Raw genomic sequence first — 15,962 nt, 5'->3', positions numbered from 1 at the left:
TAAATACTTTTACAAAATGACAGTTTTTTAATCTGAAGTCTTTAAAATATATAAAGGAAAATAGCTTCAAACTTCAAAAACATTTTATAAATTTCATATAATTTACACAAGTTTCTTTGCCTTATAGAATATTAATTTAGTTAGCGTAAGTGGAGAAATAAAAAATAAGGTAACATTAGCACAGTTAATCGTAATAGTTTATTCCAAAATGATTATCCTAGCAGAGTAAAACACAAAATTACAACTGTTTACGATAAAGTACTTTGTATTCTATTTAATTAAAAACAAAATTGTATTACTGTACAGTCTGTCTTATATTAAATTAACAGTGCAATTTTGAGGCTTCATTGTGATGAAGGCCGAAAATAGCTTTAAGACAGAATTTAAAAAATAATAAACTTTAAGAAATTGAATTTAAACATTAATTGCTAATAAATATTAATGTTAACAGCGCGTATGAATGTTGGTTTTCATTACATTATACAGCTGTATAATGTATAAATATTCAAACATTTATTAATAGGATACCAAATTTATAATAAGTATTATATCTTAAGAGAATAGTATTAGTCTTAAACTAAAACTTACTTTAAAGAGGTCAATACATTGCTTCAGAATTTGATAATTTATAATTTTTGTTAAACAAATTTGATGTGCGTAATAAACAAGTATCCTAAATTACCATTAGTTACTTTGATGAAATAGCGTTGTAGCATTTGTTGCATTAGCGTTGCAGAGCAAGGCAGTTGCTGAATTGCTATAGAATTCCGCCCTTTCAGTACATTCCACGTGCTGTGGTAAACCACATCGCTCCGGTGGAAACTACTTAGTAGGATTCCATCCTCTTATTCAGTGGTAATTAATTACTCCAGAGATTCAGGTATCGTGGATTTGCCATTTACTAAATAGAATATGGCACATTTGCCTGTGTAAAAGATGTTTAGAATAATCTGTGAAGGCAATTACTTTTTCAAATATTTCTCTTCGCCAAAGCATTTTCAATACATAAATTACACTTACGTATTCTGTGTAACCCTTACAATTTTTGAGGTAGGCATATTGATTATTTATTTCTGTACTTCGGCAATTTATCCTTCGTTATAAAGGAAGATACTCCAGGTCTTTAATGATTTGTATGTAAAGTATTTAAACTGCTTTATAATCTGATTTAATTTTCCTGCTAATACGTAGAAAGTAAATCAAAATAGAATAATAACAATCGTAATAAGGCTTAATATCATAAACAAGTGACTCCATGTAACATTACAAACTTTATAGTTTAGCTGCTGGAAATACCAAAAGTTTAGCGCTGTTACGCAACTTTAACGAGAAAATTCACGGATATTAATTAGAAAGGAGTTTCAAGATAAAGAGCCGGTATTCAAAATAATTTTTATGATTTGTATATTAATTGACTTCCTCAACTCAGAGAATAACTGAACTCATAATTTAGAGATTTTCCCAGTCTATCATACGATTACATCAAATATTGACTGACCCCTTCTGCTGTGTACATGCTACACGTGAAGAAAATAATAATATGTTATTAAATTAAACTCGTATGTCATAGTCCTAATTGTTTTAAACCATTTGCATTATTCATTGTTCACTTTGGCATTGTGATTAAAACACGACTTTCTCAGTGAAAGCATGGCTTTTACTTTTTTAAATTTTTTTAAGCCTTATTCTGCTCCGTCCTCATGGGCCACTAGCCTGTGCAAGGATGTTATCAAACATAATAAAGGGGAGTGTCAATAGAGTACAAGGTCGATGGTACTGATAAAAAATTGCTTCGGTCCCATACAGGATTTGAACCTGCGCTATCTTTAACTCAGACTCAAAGTCCAACGTCTTGGACCACTCGGCCATCGGCAATATACTTACTTCACTTGTATTATATAATTGAAGTAACAAACAGCTATAAGTATTGAGCTTCGACTTTTATACTTGATAACTGAATATAAGATATTTCCTTATAATTATTTTAGATTCAGTTTTCAAGTATTTAACTAATCGAAAATGTATTGGAAGAAATTAAAAAAAGAAATCGGGTGATCAAAAGAAAAAGTAGAACAGACAAGCACTATCAAAAGGTTTCTTCAATTTAATGTCATTCCTACCAAAGTACCTCCCTTATGAATAGACAAGTCGATTCTTTTGTTTACTCAACACAGCAACTTTACTTATCAGCCGTCAATGATAACAGGTCGTTGACTCTCACATATGCGTCAATTTCAGAACCGTTCTCCTCAAAGTCAAACGTTATCTATTATAAAAATATCTAATCTCTCTGTGATTAGTTCATATTCTCCAACGATAACAATATTACTCTGATAGCGGCAAAAGGCAATAATGATAAGAACTGCACTTTCCACAATTGAACAACTTATATTTAAATTGGATCATAAAAACGTATCTCAATGATATGCAGAATTACTAAAATATAATTGCATGTTTACGTAAGGATTGATATGTCAATACAGTTAACGACACAGTCATCATTTTAAACGAATAAGTTGCATTATATTTAACATTTCTAAAATTATTTGTCAACTGCGGATAAAATTATACGTACAAAATCATAATAAATAAATGTTAATAATTTATGTAAATAATTAAATATATTTTTCTTTTGTTTAACATAAAATTTTAATATTTTATAACTATTCAAATATTGCATAACATCCATCACTTTAATTTTAACCCTAAGCTGTTTGTTTAGAGTAAAACTTAATTTTACAATATTTCAATAGATATTTATTTAAAACATGACAGTAATTCAAATGTACTCAATCAGCAAAGGTTACGTCACATTAAACTATATATATTATTCATAATAAATTTAAGAACAGTCAAAAAAAAAAAAAACTGTAAAAAACTTGAAAAATAATTAACGCCTTAAAAAACTATAAAAATCTTTAAAACTTCAAACACGTCAGTCTCTCAAAACTGTGGCTCACGGTCAGCGAAATCAGCGACACCGTAGAAGGCCTCTCCCCCTACTAAAATGGCCTTAATTTCCTTTTAAACAGTGTTTCCCTGTGTTTCTCACGATCTTTACGAGGGGAAGCAAATTGATCTATGTGGCTGCGATTTTGTGGGGTAGAACTGCCTAAGATCGGAAAACCGGATCGGAATCGGAGCCTGTGCTGTTCTGCCCTTATTACCTCTCCCTGTAGCCAAGCACGACCCTTCCTTGTGGACTTTTATATTTTTAATGGCATTAGAAGACGGTTACGTTAATTTAGAGGGATAAGAGTGGCAGTAACTCAAGCCTTTTAACACTCTCTCTACATGACTCTCTGAATTTTAAACTTCAAAGCATTACTTTTCTAATGCTTTCTTACCATACCCTCGGAAACGTAGACTAGAGTCATTCGTATATTGAATAATTAGGCCTGAAGCTACCGATGACCTGAGGTCATTTACATAAATTTACAAACTACTGGACAATTAATTACTCATTGCTGGACTCCATATATTGTACGAACAGTTTTTGAAGAATTTTGATTTAGCTGAACATATTTGGATCGTGAAACATAGGTACGATTTTACCCAAGTGATTAGTGTACCTCAAATGCTACAGTTATTTAGTTAATTCCGAGATTACTAATTGATAATCCACGCAGTCAAAAGCCTTTGGAAAATATAGGAAAATGCTGATTGTTGATTTCTAATGTCCAGGTCCTCCAGAATAATGTCAGTAAGCTGCGTGACCTCATCAATTGTATACAATGTTATTCATATGTGTTATAACATATGTCTATTATCTAGTTCTCTGCTTGTAGCAGATTTTTTCCAAGCAACTATAAATTTATCACTTAAAAAATATGTATACCCTTATGTTTAGTAAGTTCCAAAAGAATTATAGTAGGTGTCTGATTTTATACATGCGATTATTAAAAATCTTTAGTTGTTTCGTATGTTTAAGTCTTAATATTTTTGCATCTACGTTTACTAATAAAGAATAAAAAACTAAATATAGAAATAAAAAAAATACTCTTAGATGTACATTATTAATTTTTAAGTGTAAAACGTTTTGAATTTTGCAATGTATCTAGGAACAAAAGGATGGATATAAAATGTAGTATTGGTCTTATGGTTTAGAACTCAAGGTCGTTCCACTAAACATGTCTAAAGAAATAGGCCCAAACATTTCCATGTTTGAAAGACTCTCTTAGAACCAGGTCCAAACAATGCACTCACTTGAACCAGAGATATGTAATCTGGACTGCACTGTGACCTGATAACCTTGAGGTAGCTTATTATCTCTGTTCTGTAGTACTATCATGCCACAACAGTATGCTCAACGCGCTTAGTAAAGGTTACTCCATTATTATGTTATAGTGCAGATTACAAGACCGTAATGTAATGGTGACAAAACATCCAGACGATGCTCAAATGTAATGAGCAAACTGGAACAAAATTAAACCAAATTTGTAACTCAGACTGTTTATGTCAAAAGGATAAGGTAAACATCTTTATATCTCTTTCCTGCAAAGCTAAAAGATATACGTGAAATGAAAAAAAAATAATTTAGGTAAACCTAGAGAGGGATTGGTCAGAAGTAAATGTAATCGAAATTCATTAACCATATTTTGTTCAATGTGTTGACTTGAGACTTGTCTTTTTATATTCCAACACACATGTTTATTTATTTCCACTAAAAACCAATTTAAATCCACCGGCTAATTCAGCTATCTAGCTACAGCTTTACCTGTAGAGTTGGAAAAGTAGAACATGGTATTACATGTATCAAAAAATATAAATAAACAGTTTTCTTCAAATTGTAATGAACTCATTGTAATGTTCCATTTTCGTTTGGAGACACAGATTTTATCTCTATTGTCACAAACGCAGTATTTATATCTATGTATCCTATATTTAATTATGTAAGACAATGAATACAGGTAAATTTTTTAGTTTTTATGGTGTATAGAATAAAAAAATCCCTTAAAATGTGGTTTGTAACATCCTTACAAAGTTAATATCCTTACAATTATTGGTCTAAGCTTAAAAAAATAGACACTTTAAAACCATTTTATTGTGTATATTTTTTATTGCAGTGAACAAAAATAATGATAAACCTGAAGGGGAATTATATTATGATTTTTCAATAAAGCTTTTTTGGATTTACAGAGGAAAAATGTAAAAGTAACTTAAAAATAGTTTTAAAATTTTTATTATGTTGCTTAATTTGTTATAAGTAGTACATAGATTAGGAAAAATATTACATTCAATAATTTGTTCATATTTTATGTAAATTATTACTAAAATAACACTAGTATAACCATTCATTATGCTATTTACAAATTTACTCTTAATAAAGAATACGTTACCTATGTCATCCCTTTCAATTGGTTTTGATTAAATTATTATTTTATATCACTGTTTATTATTACATTCTATATTTTTTCACAAAACACCTTATTTAATGTATAATTTAGATATGCTTTCAAAAACACCTTGAGCCTCTAGATGTAACAAAACGGTTTCAAAATAAGGTGAAGATTTTTTGTATGCTTGTATCAAAATGTCATAGTATTTTTGAGGTTCCTTGTCACAAAACTCAAAAAGAGTTCCTAATGGCAAATGTTGTTTTACTTGGCCATAAGGAAGGAAGAAACACACAACGAACAATGCCCAAGGACTAAAGATCTCGAGTTGCTTCTTCAGTTGAGAGAATGTCAACGTTGTTGAACTACCGAGATCTGACAAAATGTCATTGAGGGTATCAACATATATATGAAAAAGTTCCTCCAAACGAGACTCTCTCACGTCATAGTTGGCACTCCTCCAAATGAAGGCGATGATGTCAATTACTGCCGGCGAGAACGAGTACATTTGGAAGTCCAAAATTTTCACTGATTTTACATTACCTAATTCATCATACTTAAACATCAAGTTTGTTGGCCAAATATCGTACTGTATAAGGCACTTTAGTGAATCATTTGAATCTTCAGAACTCATCACCAGGTCCCATATAATGTTTGAAACTTTATCTAGAATTTTAACTAAGCCTATTTCCTCGTGTTTGTGTAACCCTCTCACTAAGTCAGCGAGACTCTTAGCTCCAATAGTAGCCATTGTAGAAATCCTCTGCTTGAGAAGCACGTCCTCATTAGTAAGCTTGTTGCTACTGGCTTTAAAATTTTCAAAATATTTCGGTTCTCTTTCATTTAGAACAATACTTGTGGCCTGTAACTTTGCTACAGATTGAATGTACAGCTTGCAATGCTCAAAGTCTAACAGAGCCATACTTTTGGGAACTTTAAATCCCGAGCTGTTTAAATCCTCCATTACAATCACTGACTTACTGCCGCATTCGAAAGTCCTTGGGAAATCTAAACTGTGTAAAGTGGATAGTTTAGGCACGATATTGTAATAAAAGTACTGTTCTTTGCATCCCTCTTTCTCTAGCATTTCTGTGTAAGATCCTTGAAGTGGTGCTTTTACAATAAGACTAGTGGATTCCACATCTTCGTTTTGATTTCTTTTATACTCACATTTTACTCTGACAAGGCAACTGGTGAAGTCAAGGTCTTCCGAAATTAAACGCTCTGCTTTGAAGTTAGTAACGACAGTAGAATATCCAAATTCCCCTTGTAGACAGCGTGTCAGGAACCTTTTATCAATGAATTCCGGAATAGTAACTGCCATTTTCTGTAAAATAATACATAATATAAAAAATACTTATATAGTTTAGCCCAATAGCATTTTATACAGTTTACAGCTAAAATTATAAACATAATGAAACTATCCTTTATAAACACATTATTTAGTGGATAAAAACCAAGGAAACTTTAAATTTTATTTATTTAACTATTTATACATTCCAACGGTTTTTATACTGAATTTAGCAAATTATTTCAATAGCTCTTAGAATATTGGGTTGATGTTTGAATATCTATACATAGCTAAAATATAATTTATTGTCAATTATTTCTTCATTATTAGTGCCATATTAATTAGGTTTCCTGGAACTAGAAACCGGATGTCTCACTTGCTGGGTGAACAAGTTATCAGTACACCATAGAGTTCTTACGTTCTGTGATCATATTTAGAATGCGTTTCTGTCACGTATTCAGAATAATTTTTGCAGGTAAAAATATTAAATAATAACATAAGCCTTATCAGGGAACCTAGTATCTTAATAGTAAACAAATATCCATAAAATAAGTTTTACTAATGAAACCGTTAATATGGTGTTTTTATTTTTCATCACGACTTTCACACATAAAACAAAAATAATACAATAGCTAATATTTAAAAGTAGGTCAAATACCTCATAAGCTGCCATTAATGGTTACGGTTAATTTTTTGTGTTCGAGCTGTGACATTGTATTCTACTAATGGAGCTGTTAAATTTGTGTATGCTTCTCGACCCGAACTTCCATTAAAAGGTAACCACTGACTTCTTTTTGGCCGTTAACTTGGAGTGTAGCGTTATACTGAATGCGTTTTAAATTACTTATGTCTGTGTATTCACCAAGTAAATTGTTTAACTCTATTTATAATGGTGACAATTATATAAAATCGTGCATGTACTTATTTTATCCGTGTATAGTAAGATTATACTTCGAAAATACTTAAGTTATATTCTATAAAAAACACCAACAAACAATATAATAGAGAAAAAGTATATCCTGAGACCTATACTTTTACCTCGTATCCTTTCCTATTATGTATTATTCTTGTATTTCCTATTCGTATCTATTCCTTGTATGTATTATTCTATACACTATATAATACATACATGCACCACAGCTGTAATGAGTTAAATCATAATCAAATTCAGACTTTACGCTTGCAACTGGATGTTGTAACGTCAACATAAAGGAATAAAACAAATACACTCCCCAAACTTGAATGAATGTGCGCAGGCTATAACTTTTCAGCAACAATTCTTTCCAACCCCTCTAACCATGTTTACCAGTAATTATACGTGAGCATATCGTTAAATTTATAATACAATTGAACACATAAAATTAAGAGTAAATTAAAAAACATCACGTGTGTTGTGTAAAGTCCGTCTTATACAAGCCTTTTGTTACAAAATATTCTCATTGAAGTCTTTTTAAAGTGTAAGGATCTGTTTAATTATTTATGTTTGGTTGCAGCTTAGTATATACTGTATTGCACAACGTACTATAGCCCTTTTTGAAAATTACAGTCGAATGTTGCTGCACTGTCAGCTGCGGCGCGCCCCACTTTTATTACGAGTAAAGTTTGTGGTCAGGATTAGTTATAATGGAATTACAGAGATTAAACTTTGCAGATAATGTAGATTTACCTTTTAGGAAGTGTGTTGTTGAGGTATACATTTATATCTTGCTCAAGGAATTGGATACGTTTCTAAACATAAGAGTTTCAATGATTTTGGAAAACAGCAAAAGGAAACTGATTGGCCTTTAATTATCTATTTCATATTAGCAAGTCATACTGGTATAAATTTTGTTATTTTCATATGGGTCGAAAAATGCCATACGTTAAAGTGGAGTTTACTATATGAATGAAAAAAATATAAATGAATGAAAACACCGTTTAATAACTCCAACACGGATACTGTCGATACCAGGTGTACTCAGCAGCCTACTATCATCCCGCACCACCGAAACCGACATCTCATTGATGGAAATTTTACGTACCGGCGTGGGGGGAAGCACAAGCATCACTGATTAGGATTAGTGTGTAATACTAGTCGCCATGTGTAAGGATACTCCCGAAAAATATGTATTAAAAGTGTTCGCTAACAAGCTAGCCATTATTGTATTCCATCAATTTACAATTAGATCATATTTAAAATTATATTTTAATTTACACCCAAGAGATACTGTGCCATTACCAACATTTCATAAAGCGTTGGATTAGTTGTCTAAGGTCATAAGTTGTTCAAAGTAAAACTAAGCTTTTGCATTCTATACAAGAGTAATATATTTATTCCTAGCAACCTCTACAACATTTTCAGGTAGTAAATTGCTAGGAAGTGACTTAAGATAGTTAAGATGACGATTGGCTGATCTTACTTCCCTGGTTATCCAGTTCAAGTTAGTTTTTTTCAAGGTTAACCTTTCTACTAACTAGGAAAGGATAGGTTGTAAAAATAGGTAAATTATTTATTAATCATTTTAAATGTTTCGTTCATTTTATTACTGTTATACACGTTATTCCAAGGTCTTGGTTATAATAGATCTGTCTGTTTAATTTGAGTTGTTATCAGAAAACGATCACTTAGTTATTCTTGCAGTTTCAGGTATAAACCTTTTACTGGAATAAAACAGTTTCATAAGTTGAGCATCATGCTCAGAAAAAAAGTTCTTTACAACATGTGACTTAATAAAATTCTTTACTTGCTCGTTAATTATATTGTCATGAAAAGTTATTTTGGCAGAGTCCATTATAACATTGGCACAATGGTTAAATTATGGTAAGTTAACAAATGTTGTCTTTTTTTACAAGTCTTATTAAAAAACATTATATTCGAGTCCCCACATATTCTAGTGTGGTACGATGTCTTGTGTGTGAAACAAAAAATACTATCGAGAGTGGTTATAATACTCTTGATATCTAGTGGGTGGCCTGTAAATTGCATTATTTTAAATATTTTAGAAATGGATATTCTTGTACACTCAATATTCTTTTCACATAAAAGCTCATGTATGTTTTGTAATGTTTTTGTATCGTAAAAATGATTATAAAATATCGTAACACCACTATGTATGTGGGACTTCCGAGCAAATGCAGGTGATTGACAATTGCCATTAAAAAGACATTGAATACGGGGTTTATTCTAACAAGTTTCAAATATACAAAATTATCATGTTGATGTTTAAAAGTACATTAATAATGTCAAATTTGTTATTAGCACCTTTAAAATTGACTTGGATAACTTTTAAATCTTTAGTCTAACTGATGGAAATAGCAATCAGACATAGTAAGCTATCGTCAGCATGATTACTATACCAGTTGCCTACATCTTAATCTAAATTTAAAGCAGACGTTGCCTAATAGTAGTTAACCAGTTTAGAGATGATATGTTAATTTTAAAAACATTAATATGACTATCTGTAGGCTGAGGCGGGGTTATAGTTTAAAAAAAATATTACATATATCACTGTACTGCAGCCACCTAGCGAGTTTTTAAAATAACATACTTTTTTCCTTCAAAGAGAGATATAACACAAAAACTCATTTAGTGTCAGAAGACATGCTGAAATTTAGTAAAGTCTTATTGTTAAGCATAATTTCGTTTATTTTATAGATAGGAATGTCATACATAAGTGGAATTTCTGTCACCATTAGACCTATTGAGGCAATAGGATTTTAAAATGTCCAAGTACCTTGGGTTTTGGTGGTGGGTGCTCTAGCTATTTTTATATTTTAGAGTGATGAGTGATCTCCACTCTACAATCGATTTTTACGTCACCTTAATGCTGAGATAATTAAAGTTCTCCCGAATAATTCAATATTCAATAATGACAACAAAAAAATGTAATACAAAATAAAACTAAAAGTTTTATAACAATAAAATCAATATAATTAATAATGTTCTCAATGTAAATAATACTTAATATAATTCAAGTAATACCATGTATAAAACCCATGCCTTACATTTATTAAAATTAAACCCACCAATAAACACTTGTTAGTTCCAATATAGTTTATTTATAAAAGACGCCTAATTAAAACTTTATACCATGAACATTTGTTCAGTTCCCATCCTACATGAAACAAAAATAACTTTAAAACTGCATAAAATCGTACATAGATCATTTAAGAAAACGATACTTCTAGACTTTTCAAAAACGTAAAGTTTTAAAGTAATTAATAGTAACGACATGTTATAAGTATGTTTTTTTAATTTTGTTTCCAGAATTAACAGGTTTGGTTAATCCTTAAAATATCTTAAGGTGTTTTAAACAACCATCAAACAGAATTATTACCAAGTGTACTATATCCTAAATGTATGTTATAAAACTAAACGGAACAACTAGTGAAATACACTCACCACAAAGATTTATACATCTCGAATGCACGTCTCTCTTCTACACTAAAGCAGTGCTGTACTTATAAATGCATTTCGTGATAACATTATCTCATTTGTACTGTCGTAATATTTTTCAGACTATTTTGCAACGTTTTATCTAGAGGAAGTCTAACGATAACCCAATTAAAGCCATATGAAGCTATTAAGTAGCTTTTGAATCTTTATTAACAGAGCTATTCAATGGCTTTCAAGCCTTTACTACCTAAAGTCTTCCGTATAAGATCAAATTAACATTTACAAGTTTTTTGACGCACTCTATATTTTACACAACTTCACTTACCTTTTATAGAAATAGGATCTGTACTTTCATACGGTAAAATAGCTTTATTCAAAACATTTTAAATAACTACATTAACAAGTGTCCCGAGTAGGCGAAAATAGACAGGAGGTCTCGGAAGCGCGCCCCTACCAAACTCGGAGCAAAGCATAAAAAAAACAATCACATGCCACTAGTGGGAAGAGAGGCAAAGAGAGACAAGATTTCGAGTACATGATATAATTAGTAGGTGGCAAACATTTTCATGCAAAATACAATTAACTGCAGCACCACGGTGCACCGCGTAACTTACAAACTAAATAACAACAATAGAGAAACTTCCAATATGGACAATAACAATAATAAAATATAGAAATTTGATGTATAAATAACATAATAAATAGAAATTTTGTATATAAATAACATAATATCAGGTACGGCAGTAGTAAATATAAAAATTTTAACTGGTTATTATTATGAACTGAGAGGAGGGAAAAGGTTATAGAATTTCTAGGCCCACTATTTTTAAAAAGTAATTTGGTTTCAGGTTTGTGGCCAAAAAATAAAAAAATATATTTAAAGCCGATTTTCGAAGGAGGCGGGGGCTTAGTTGCCTCCACGAATCCGAATTAAAGATGAAATCCTCCCCTTCAGATCATGTCACTAAACTAAATACATACTACCTAGTTAATATACTGGCCCTCCTCCAGATATAATATCTGGCAGCGCTCCATACAACCCAATCCTCTCAAGTTCAGTATAAGAAGAAGAAAAAACATTTTGTATCCAACCTTGATCAAGACGAATAGGAGCACAGACACTCCAGTTGGATGCCGGTACAGTAGCGCTGGCAGGGCGCGGGCATTCAATTTTGGTTTTCAGTGCTGTGGGCAGACTCGCCGCACCAGTCCCGCTGACGGCACTCACGGGGACCCTATTGAATCCCAACATAACCAGTAGATATTCAGAAAAATTTTTAGTATAACCCGAGAAATAATAAAAACTTAATAATGTTTGCCACAAAGTATATATAAAATATTTAAATTTAACAATTAAAAATAACCATCTGTAACTAACAGTAACTTTTAAGTATCAAAAGACTATTTCCCAAAAATAACTCAAGACACCAAGTATTATAGGGTACTTGGTGACAATATTAAATATTACATACTTATAGGCTAGAACAGCCATACCAAATTATTCAGCTTGGTAACATTTACTTGTAAAAATAATTTACTGTATTTTAATCATTCTATAATATTAATTTTAAGGTAGGCCTAATAATAATTATGTAATTTACAAATAATAACAGTACATTATTTCCCAAATACAATAACAATAATTAAATTATAATCCGTTCACGCTACTATAAGACAAATAATTAATAAAACAATAAAATGGAAATCATGAATGTTGCCACCCAATTTTGCACGCAACACAAAACACGAGGTAATAAAATTTGCAAAGTCTGCACCGTCTCGCTTACACTAAATAAAGACAAAGTGAGTACACGGAATAAATAATTTCCGTTCACCGAACGGATCAGTAGAAAGCACTAGTGCAAAAATAATAAACTTAACTAGCAACATTTAACTAAACTACGAAAATATATGTCTGCGTGGGAGAGAAAAACCGACAACTAATTAAGTAAAGAGAGTGAAAAAAACAATTACCTGCCGAAAGTAGTAGAGTTAGCCAGCCATGGGCATCAGGACGAGCAGTGAACAGCCAGAAATCAAGTAGCTTCTGCTGAACGTGTCCGACCGCTCCGAACAGTAGCCGCTGCCGGTAAACAGCTGGTCGGTAAACAGTCAAGGTCAACCACCTGACCTCCACCAATCAGTCCATTCAGGCAGAAAATAATCAATACTAAGACGGAGGGACTCCCCCACCGACTGACAAAAGTGGCCGAGGTGGGAAAGGGAAAAGACAAAAAAATGTCCAAACTGAGCCCCGGCTCACAAGGCATGTGAAATTCGCTGTGTTTCTTGAAATAACCTTCTTTTTCATTTTTATTAAATGAAAAAGATACAAAAAATTCGCAATATTTCTTTTTAATCTTAGTTTTCGAGCCTTCGCGGCTTGGATAATGCCTAATGTCTAAGACGATTCACGTTTGGTGAAGTTAGTCACAATTAAACTTAGGCCAATGTAATATTTATCACGAGGTGGATAATTCTATAGTTTCAAAAGTAAAGAAAACACGAGAAGAATGGTAACAGGAAGATGCCAAGCCTAAGCTTTAATAATGAGATACAAGTATTAAACGAAATAATATTTTACTTTTCTTGTACATATCCAGAGTGTATCACACCACTCGTGTGGTATTTTCTATCAGACAAACGGTTATATCTAAGTGTTTGCTTTAATGTATACCGCACCAAATCGATCATAAATTTTTTTTTAATATTCTTAAATTTTAAGTTAGGAGTGTTACTTGAATTGAGGATCCAAAAATAAAGGATCGTACGTGAAATTCTCAATAACTGGAGTGTAAACATGGATAAAATTGCTCTTTATTAGAACTTTAGTATTTTTTTACAGAGTATTTGGAGGCAAACATTTTAAAAAATACCTCTATTTACTTGAAATGGCGTATAAACAATTTAAATGTTTTTTCTGTAATGACATAATAGTTTTGACGAAACATGAAAATACGCAAATATTGCTCGGAGACCAGATTTGGTAATAATACCAGGAAATTAGTTGAACTACCTCTTCCAATCCATCTCCAGGTGTACACTGGGACTTAATCTAATATTGGAGTATATTCGGATGTCAGCAATTAAATCCGAGTAGGAAAGTAGAGTATGGAAATTGGACTTTGTTCGGTATACAAATCCTGCATATTGAATTTTCATATTTTTTATATCGCACAACCTCTTTGTTTGATGGAATTTCTGAAATGGTGTCTCAAACGTTAGTTATATCGTAACCACCCAAATCCTTCAGCGACTTCAGCTCGTTTCACTCATATTGTCAGTCACTAGTCGCTCGTTACTCGTTACTAAACGCCCCTAACGTAGCCGATAAGTAATCGACTAAGCAACTTTTCTATCCGGTGTGAACCCTAAGCCTGGATATTATTACTTATTTTAGTTCCTTCTGAACATGCAAGAACGTACAGTTTTAATTTAATAGCTAATTATTTGCGTTTAAAATGTGTTAGTAACATTAGCACAGGATATATTGAACGTTTTAGCCCTTTTTATTTAGAATGAATTACACCTATTTATAATATCGGGAATAGCAGCGTGACATAAGTAGGTATATTTATTTGTGTAACTATGTGAATGAATTTGACAACCATATCAAGATATAGGTAAATCCTACCAAATTTCCATGTGTTCTTTCTGCACTGATAAACATTTTAATTTACCTCTTATTGGTTGATTACTACACATGTGGGTGAGAATGGACGCTTCCAGTACTTTCCTTTAGTATGATTCCTGTAGTTCCCTACAAAAACAAAAATTTAAAATGAATTATACCACTTATCTATAAAATTTATAATTAAATATTACTTAACCAATCGTTATGTATACATATTGAACAGTTTATGCGTTGAAAAAGATAAGAAGTAAATTCAATATAGCATGAATTAAACCATTTCAAATTAAAACCTTTTTTACTCTCTCAAATTGGGGTCCTAAAACAATTTCCTATAAACTTAAATCTAAAATCTTTAAATGACTATCACTTATTTGAGGATTATTTAGAACTAATGTAAAAAGCTACCTGCTGCTGTTAAATATTTGTACTATAACTCCAGATGGTGCTTTGCATAATTGTTTACAACACAAATAATGCAACATCGTAATACAGATTAAAAGTTTTCATTAAAAAATGTTAATAAATATTTCATATCCCCCCCCTCTAACCTGGGTATAGTTTTTTTTATATGGGTGTGAATGTTATTGTAAATTTGAACTCATTATGTAAAAATTTTCACACTTATCTCAAAGATATTGTGAAGGTTAATTACTCTGTTACGTTACCTCATCACTGCTGAGATAAGATTTCGCTGAGTACTGTTTGGTGTGAAATAATAAATAATTATTTTACGATTTGTGTACAGTAGTGGAAATATTACTGTTGAACGTGATATGATATTAAGAGAATGTCTTTGGTAACAAATACCTATTTATCAAATGTTATTGATAAAGATATGTTTACCAATAAAATTTTAGAATTTTATTGGTAATAGAAATTGCAGATGTTTGTTTGTTTCTAAATGTTTGGACTTCTTTATTCTTATATTGTTTAAGTATCCAAATGTTAAAGATGAATTGGCACTAATGTTCATACGGTACTTCATATAATTACATTTTATTTATATTGCATTCTAATATCTTTCATAAAATGATCGGCTTGAATAGTTTCATACTCTATTACTCAATATAACTCATTTGTAAAATTTAAACAGAAAAATATAAGACTAACAAATAGGACTACAATTTCTTGAAGTTCATACAATTCTCAGCTCAAACCCGTAACATCTAAAACAAGTGTAACATCATTTAAAGTTGATGGACAATAAGTTCAATAATGCCACAACTAAAAATCCTTTACTTTAAAACATATTATTTTAATTCTCTTCTCAAGTAATAAGTATTATAGTATTTGAAAATTATAAAATACTTAATCACCTAGACAAAT

General features: G+C 31.2%; 1 protein-coding gene across 1 annotated transcript; it reads right to left on the bottom strand.

The window, feature by feature from the left end:
- Positions 1 to 5,166: 5,166 nt before the first annotated feature.
- LOC124367714 lies at positions 5,167 to 11,091 on the bottom strand. The gene is made up of 2 exons (XM_046824789.1): positions 11,009 to 11,091; positions 5,167 to 6,663 (listed from the first exon to the last, which is right to left on the bottom strand). Exon 2 carries the CDS (start codon positions 6,658 to 6,660, stop codon positions 5,428 to 5,430), a length of 1,233 nt encoding a protein of 410 aa, XP_046680745.1. The 5' UTR covers positions 6,661 to 6,663; positions 11,009 to 11,091; the 3' UTR covers positions 5,167 to 5,427.
- Positions 11,092 to 15,962: the final 4,871 nt, after the last annotated feature.

Source organism: Homalodisca vitripennis, chromosome 8 (assembly GCF_021130785.1).
Source record: "Homalodisca vitripennis isolate AUS2020 chromosome 8, UT_GWSS_2.1, whole genome shotgun sequence".
NCBI classification, from domain to species: domain Eukaryota; kingdom Metazoa; phylum Arthropoda; class Insecta; order Hemiptera; family Cicadellidae; genus Homalodisca; species Homalodisca vitripennis.
This window is presented reverse-complemented; position numbering and strand designations above follow the sequence as displayed.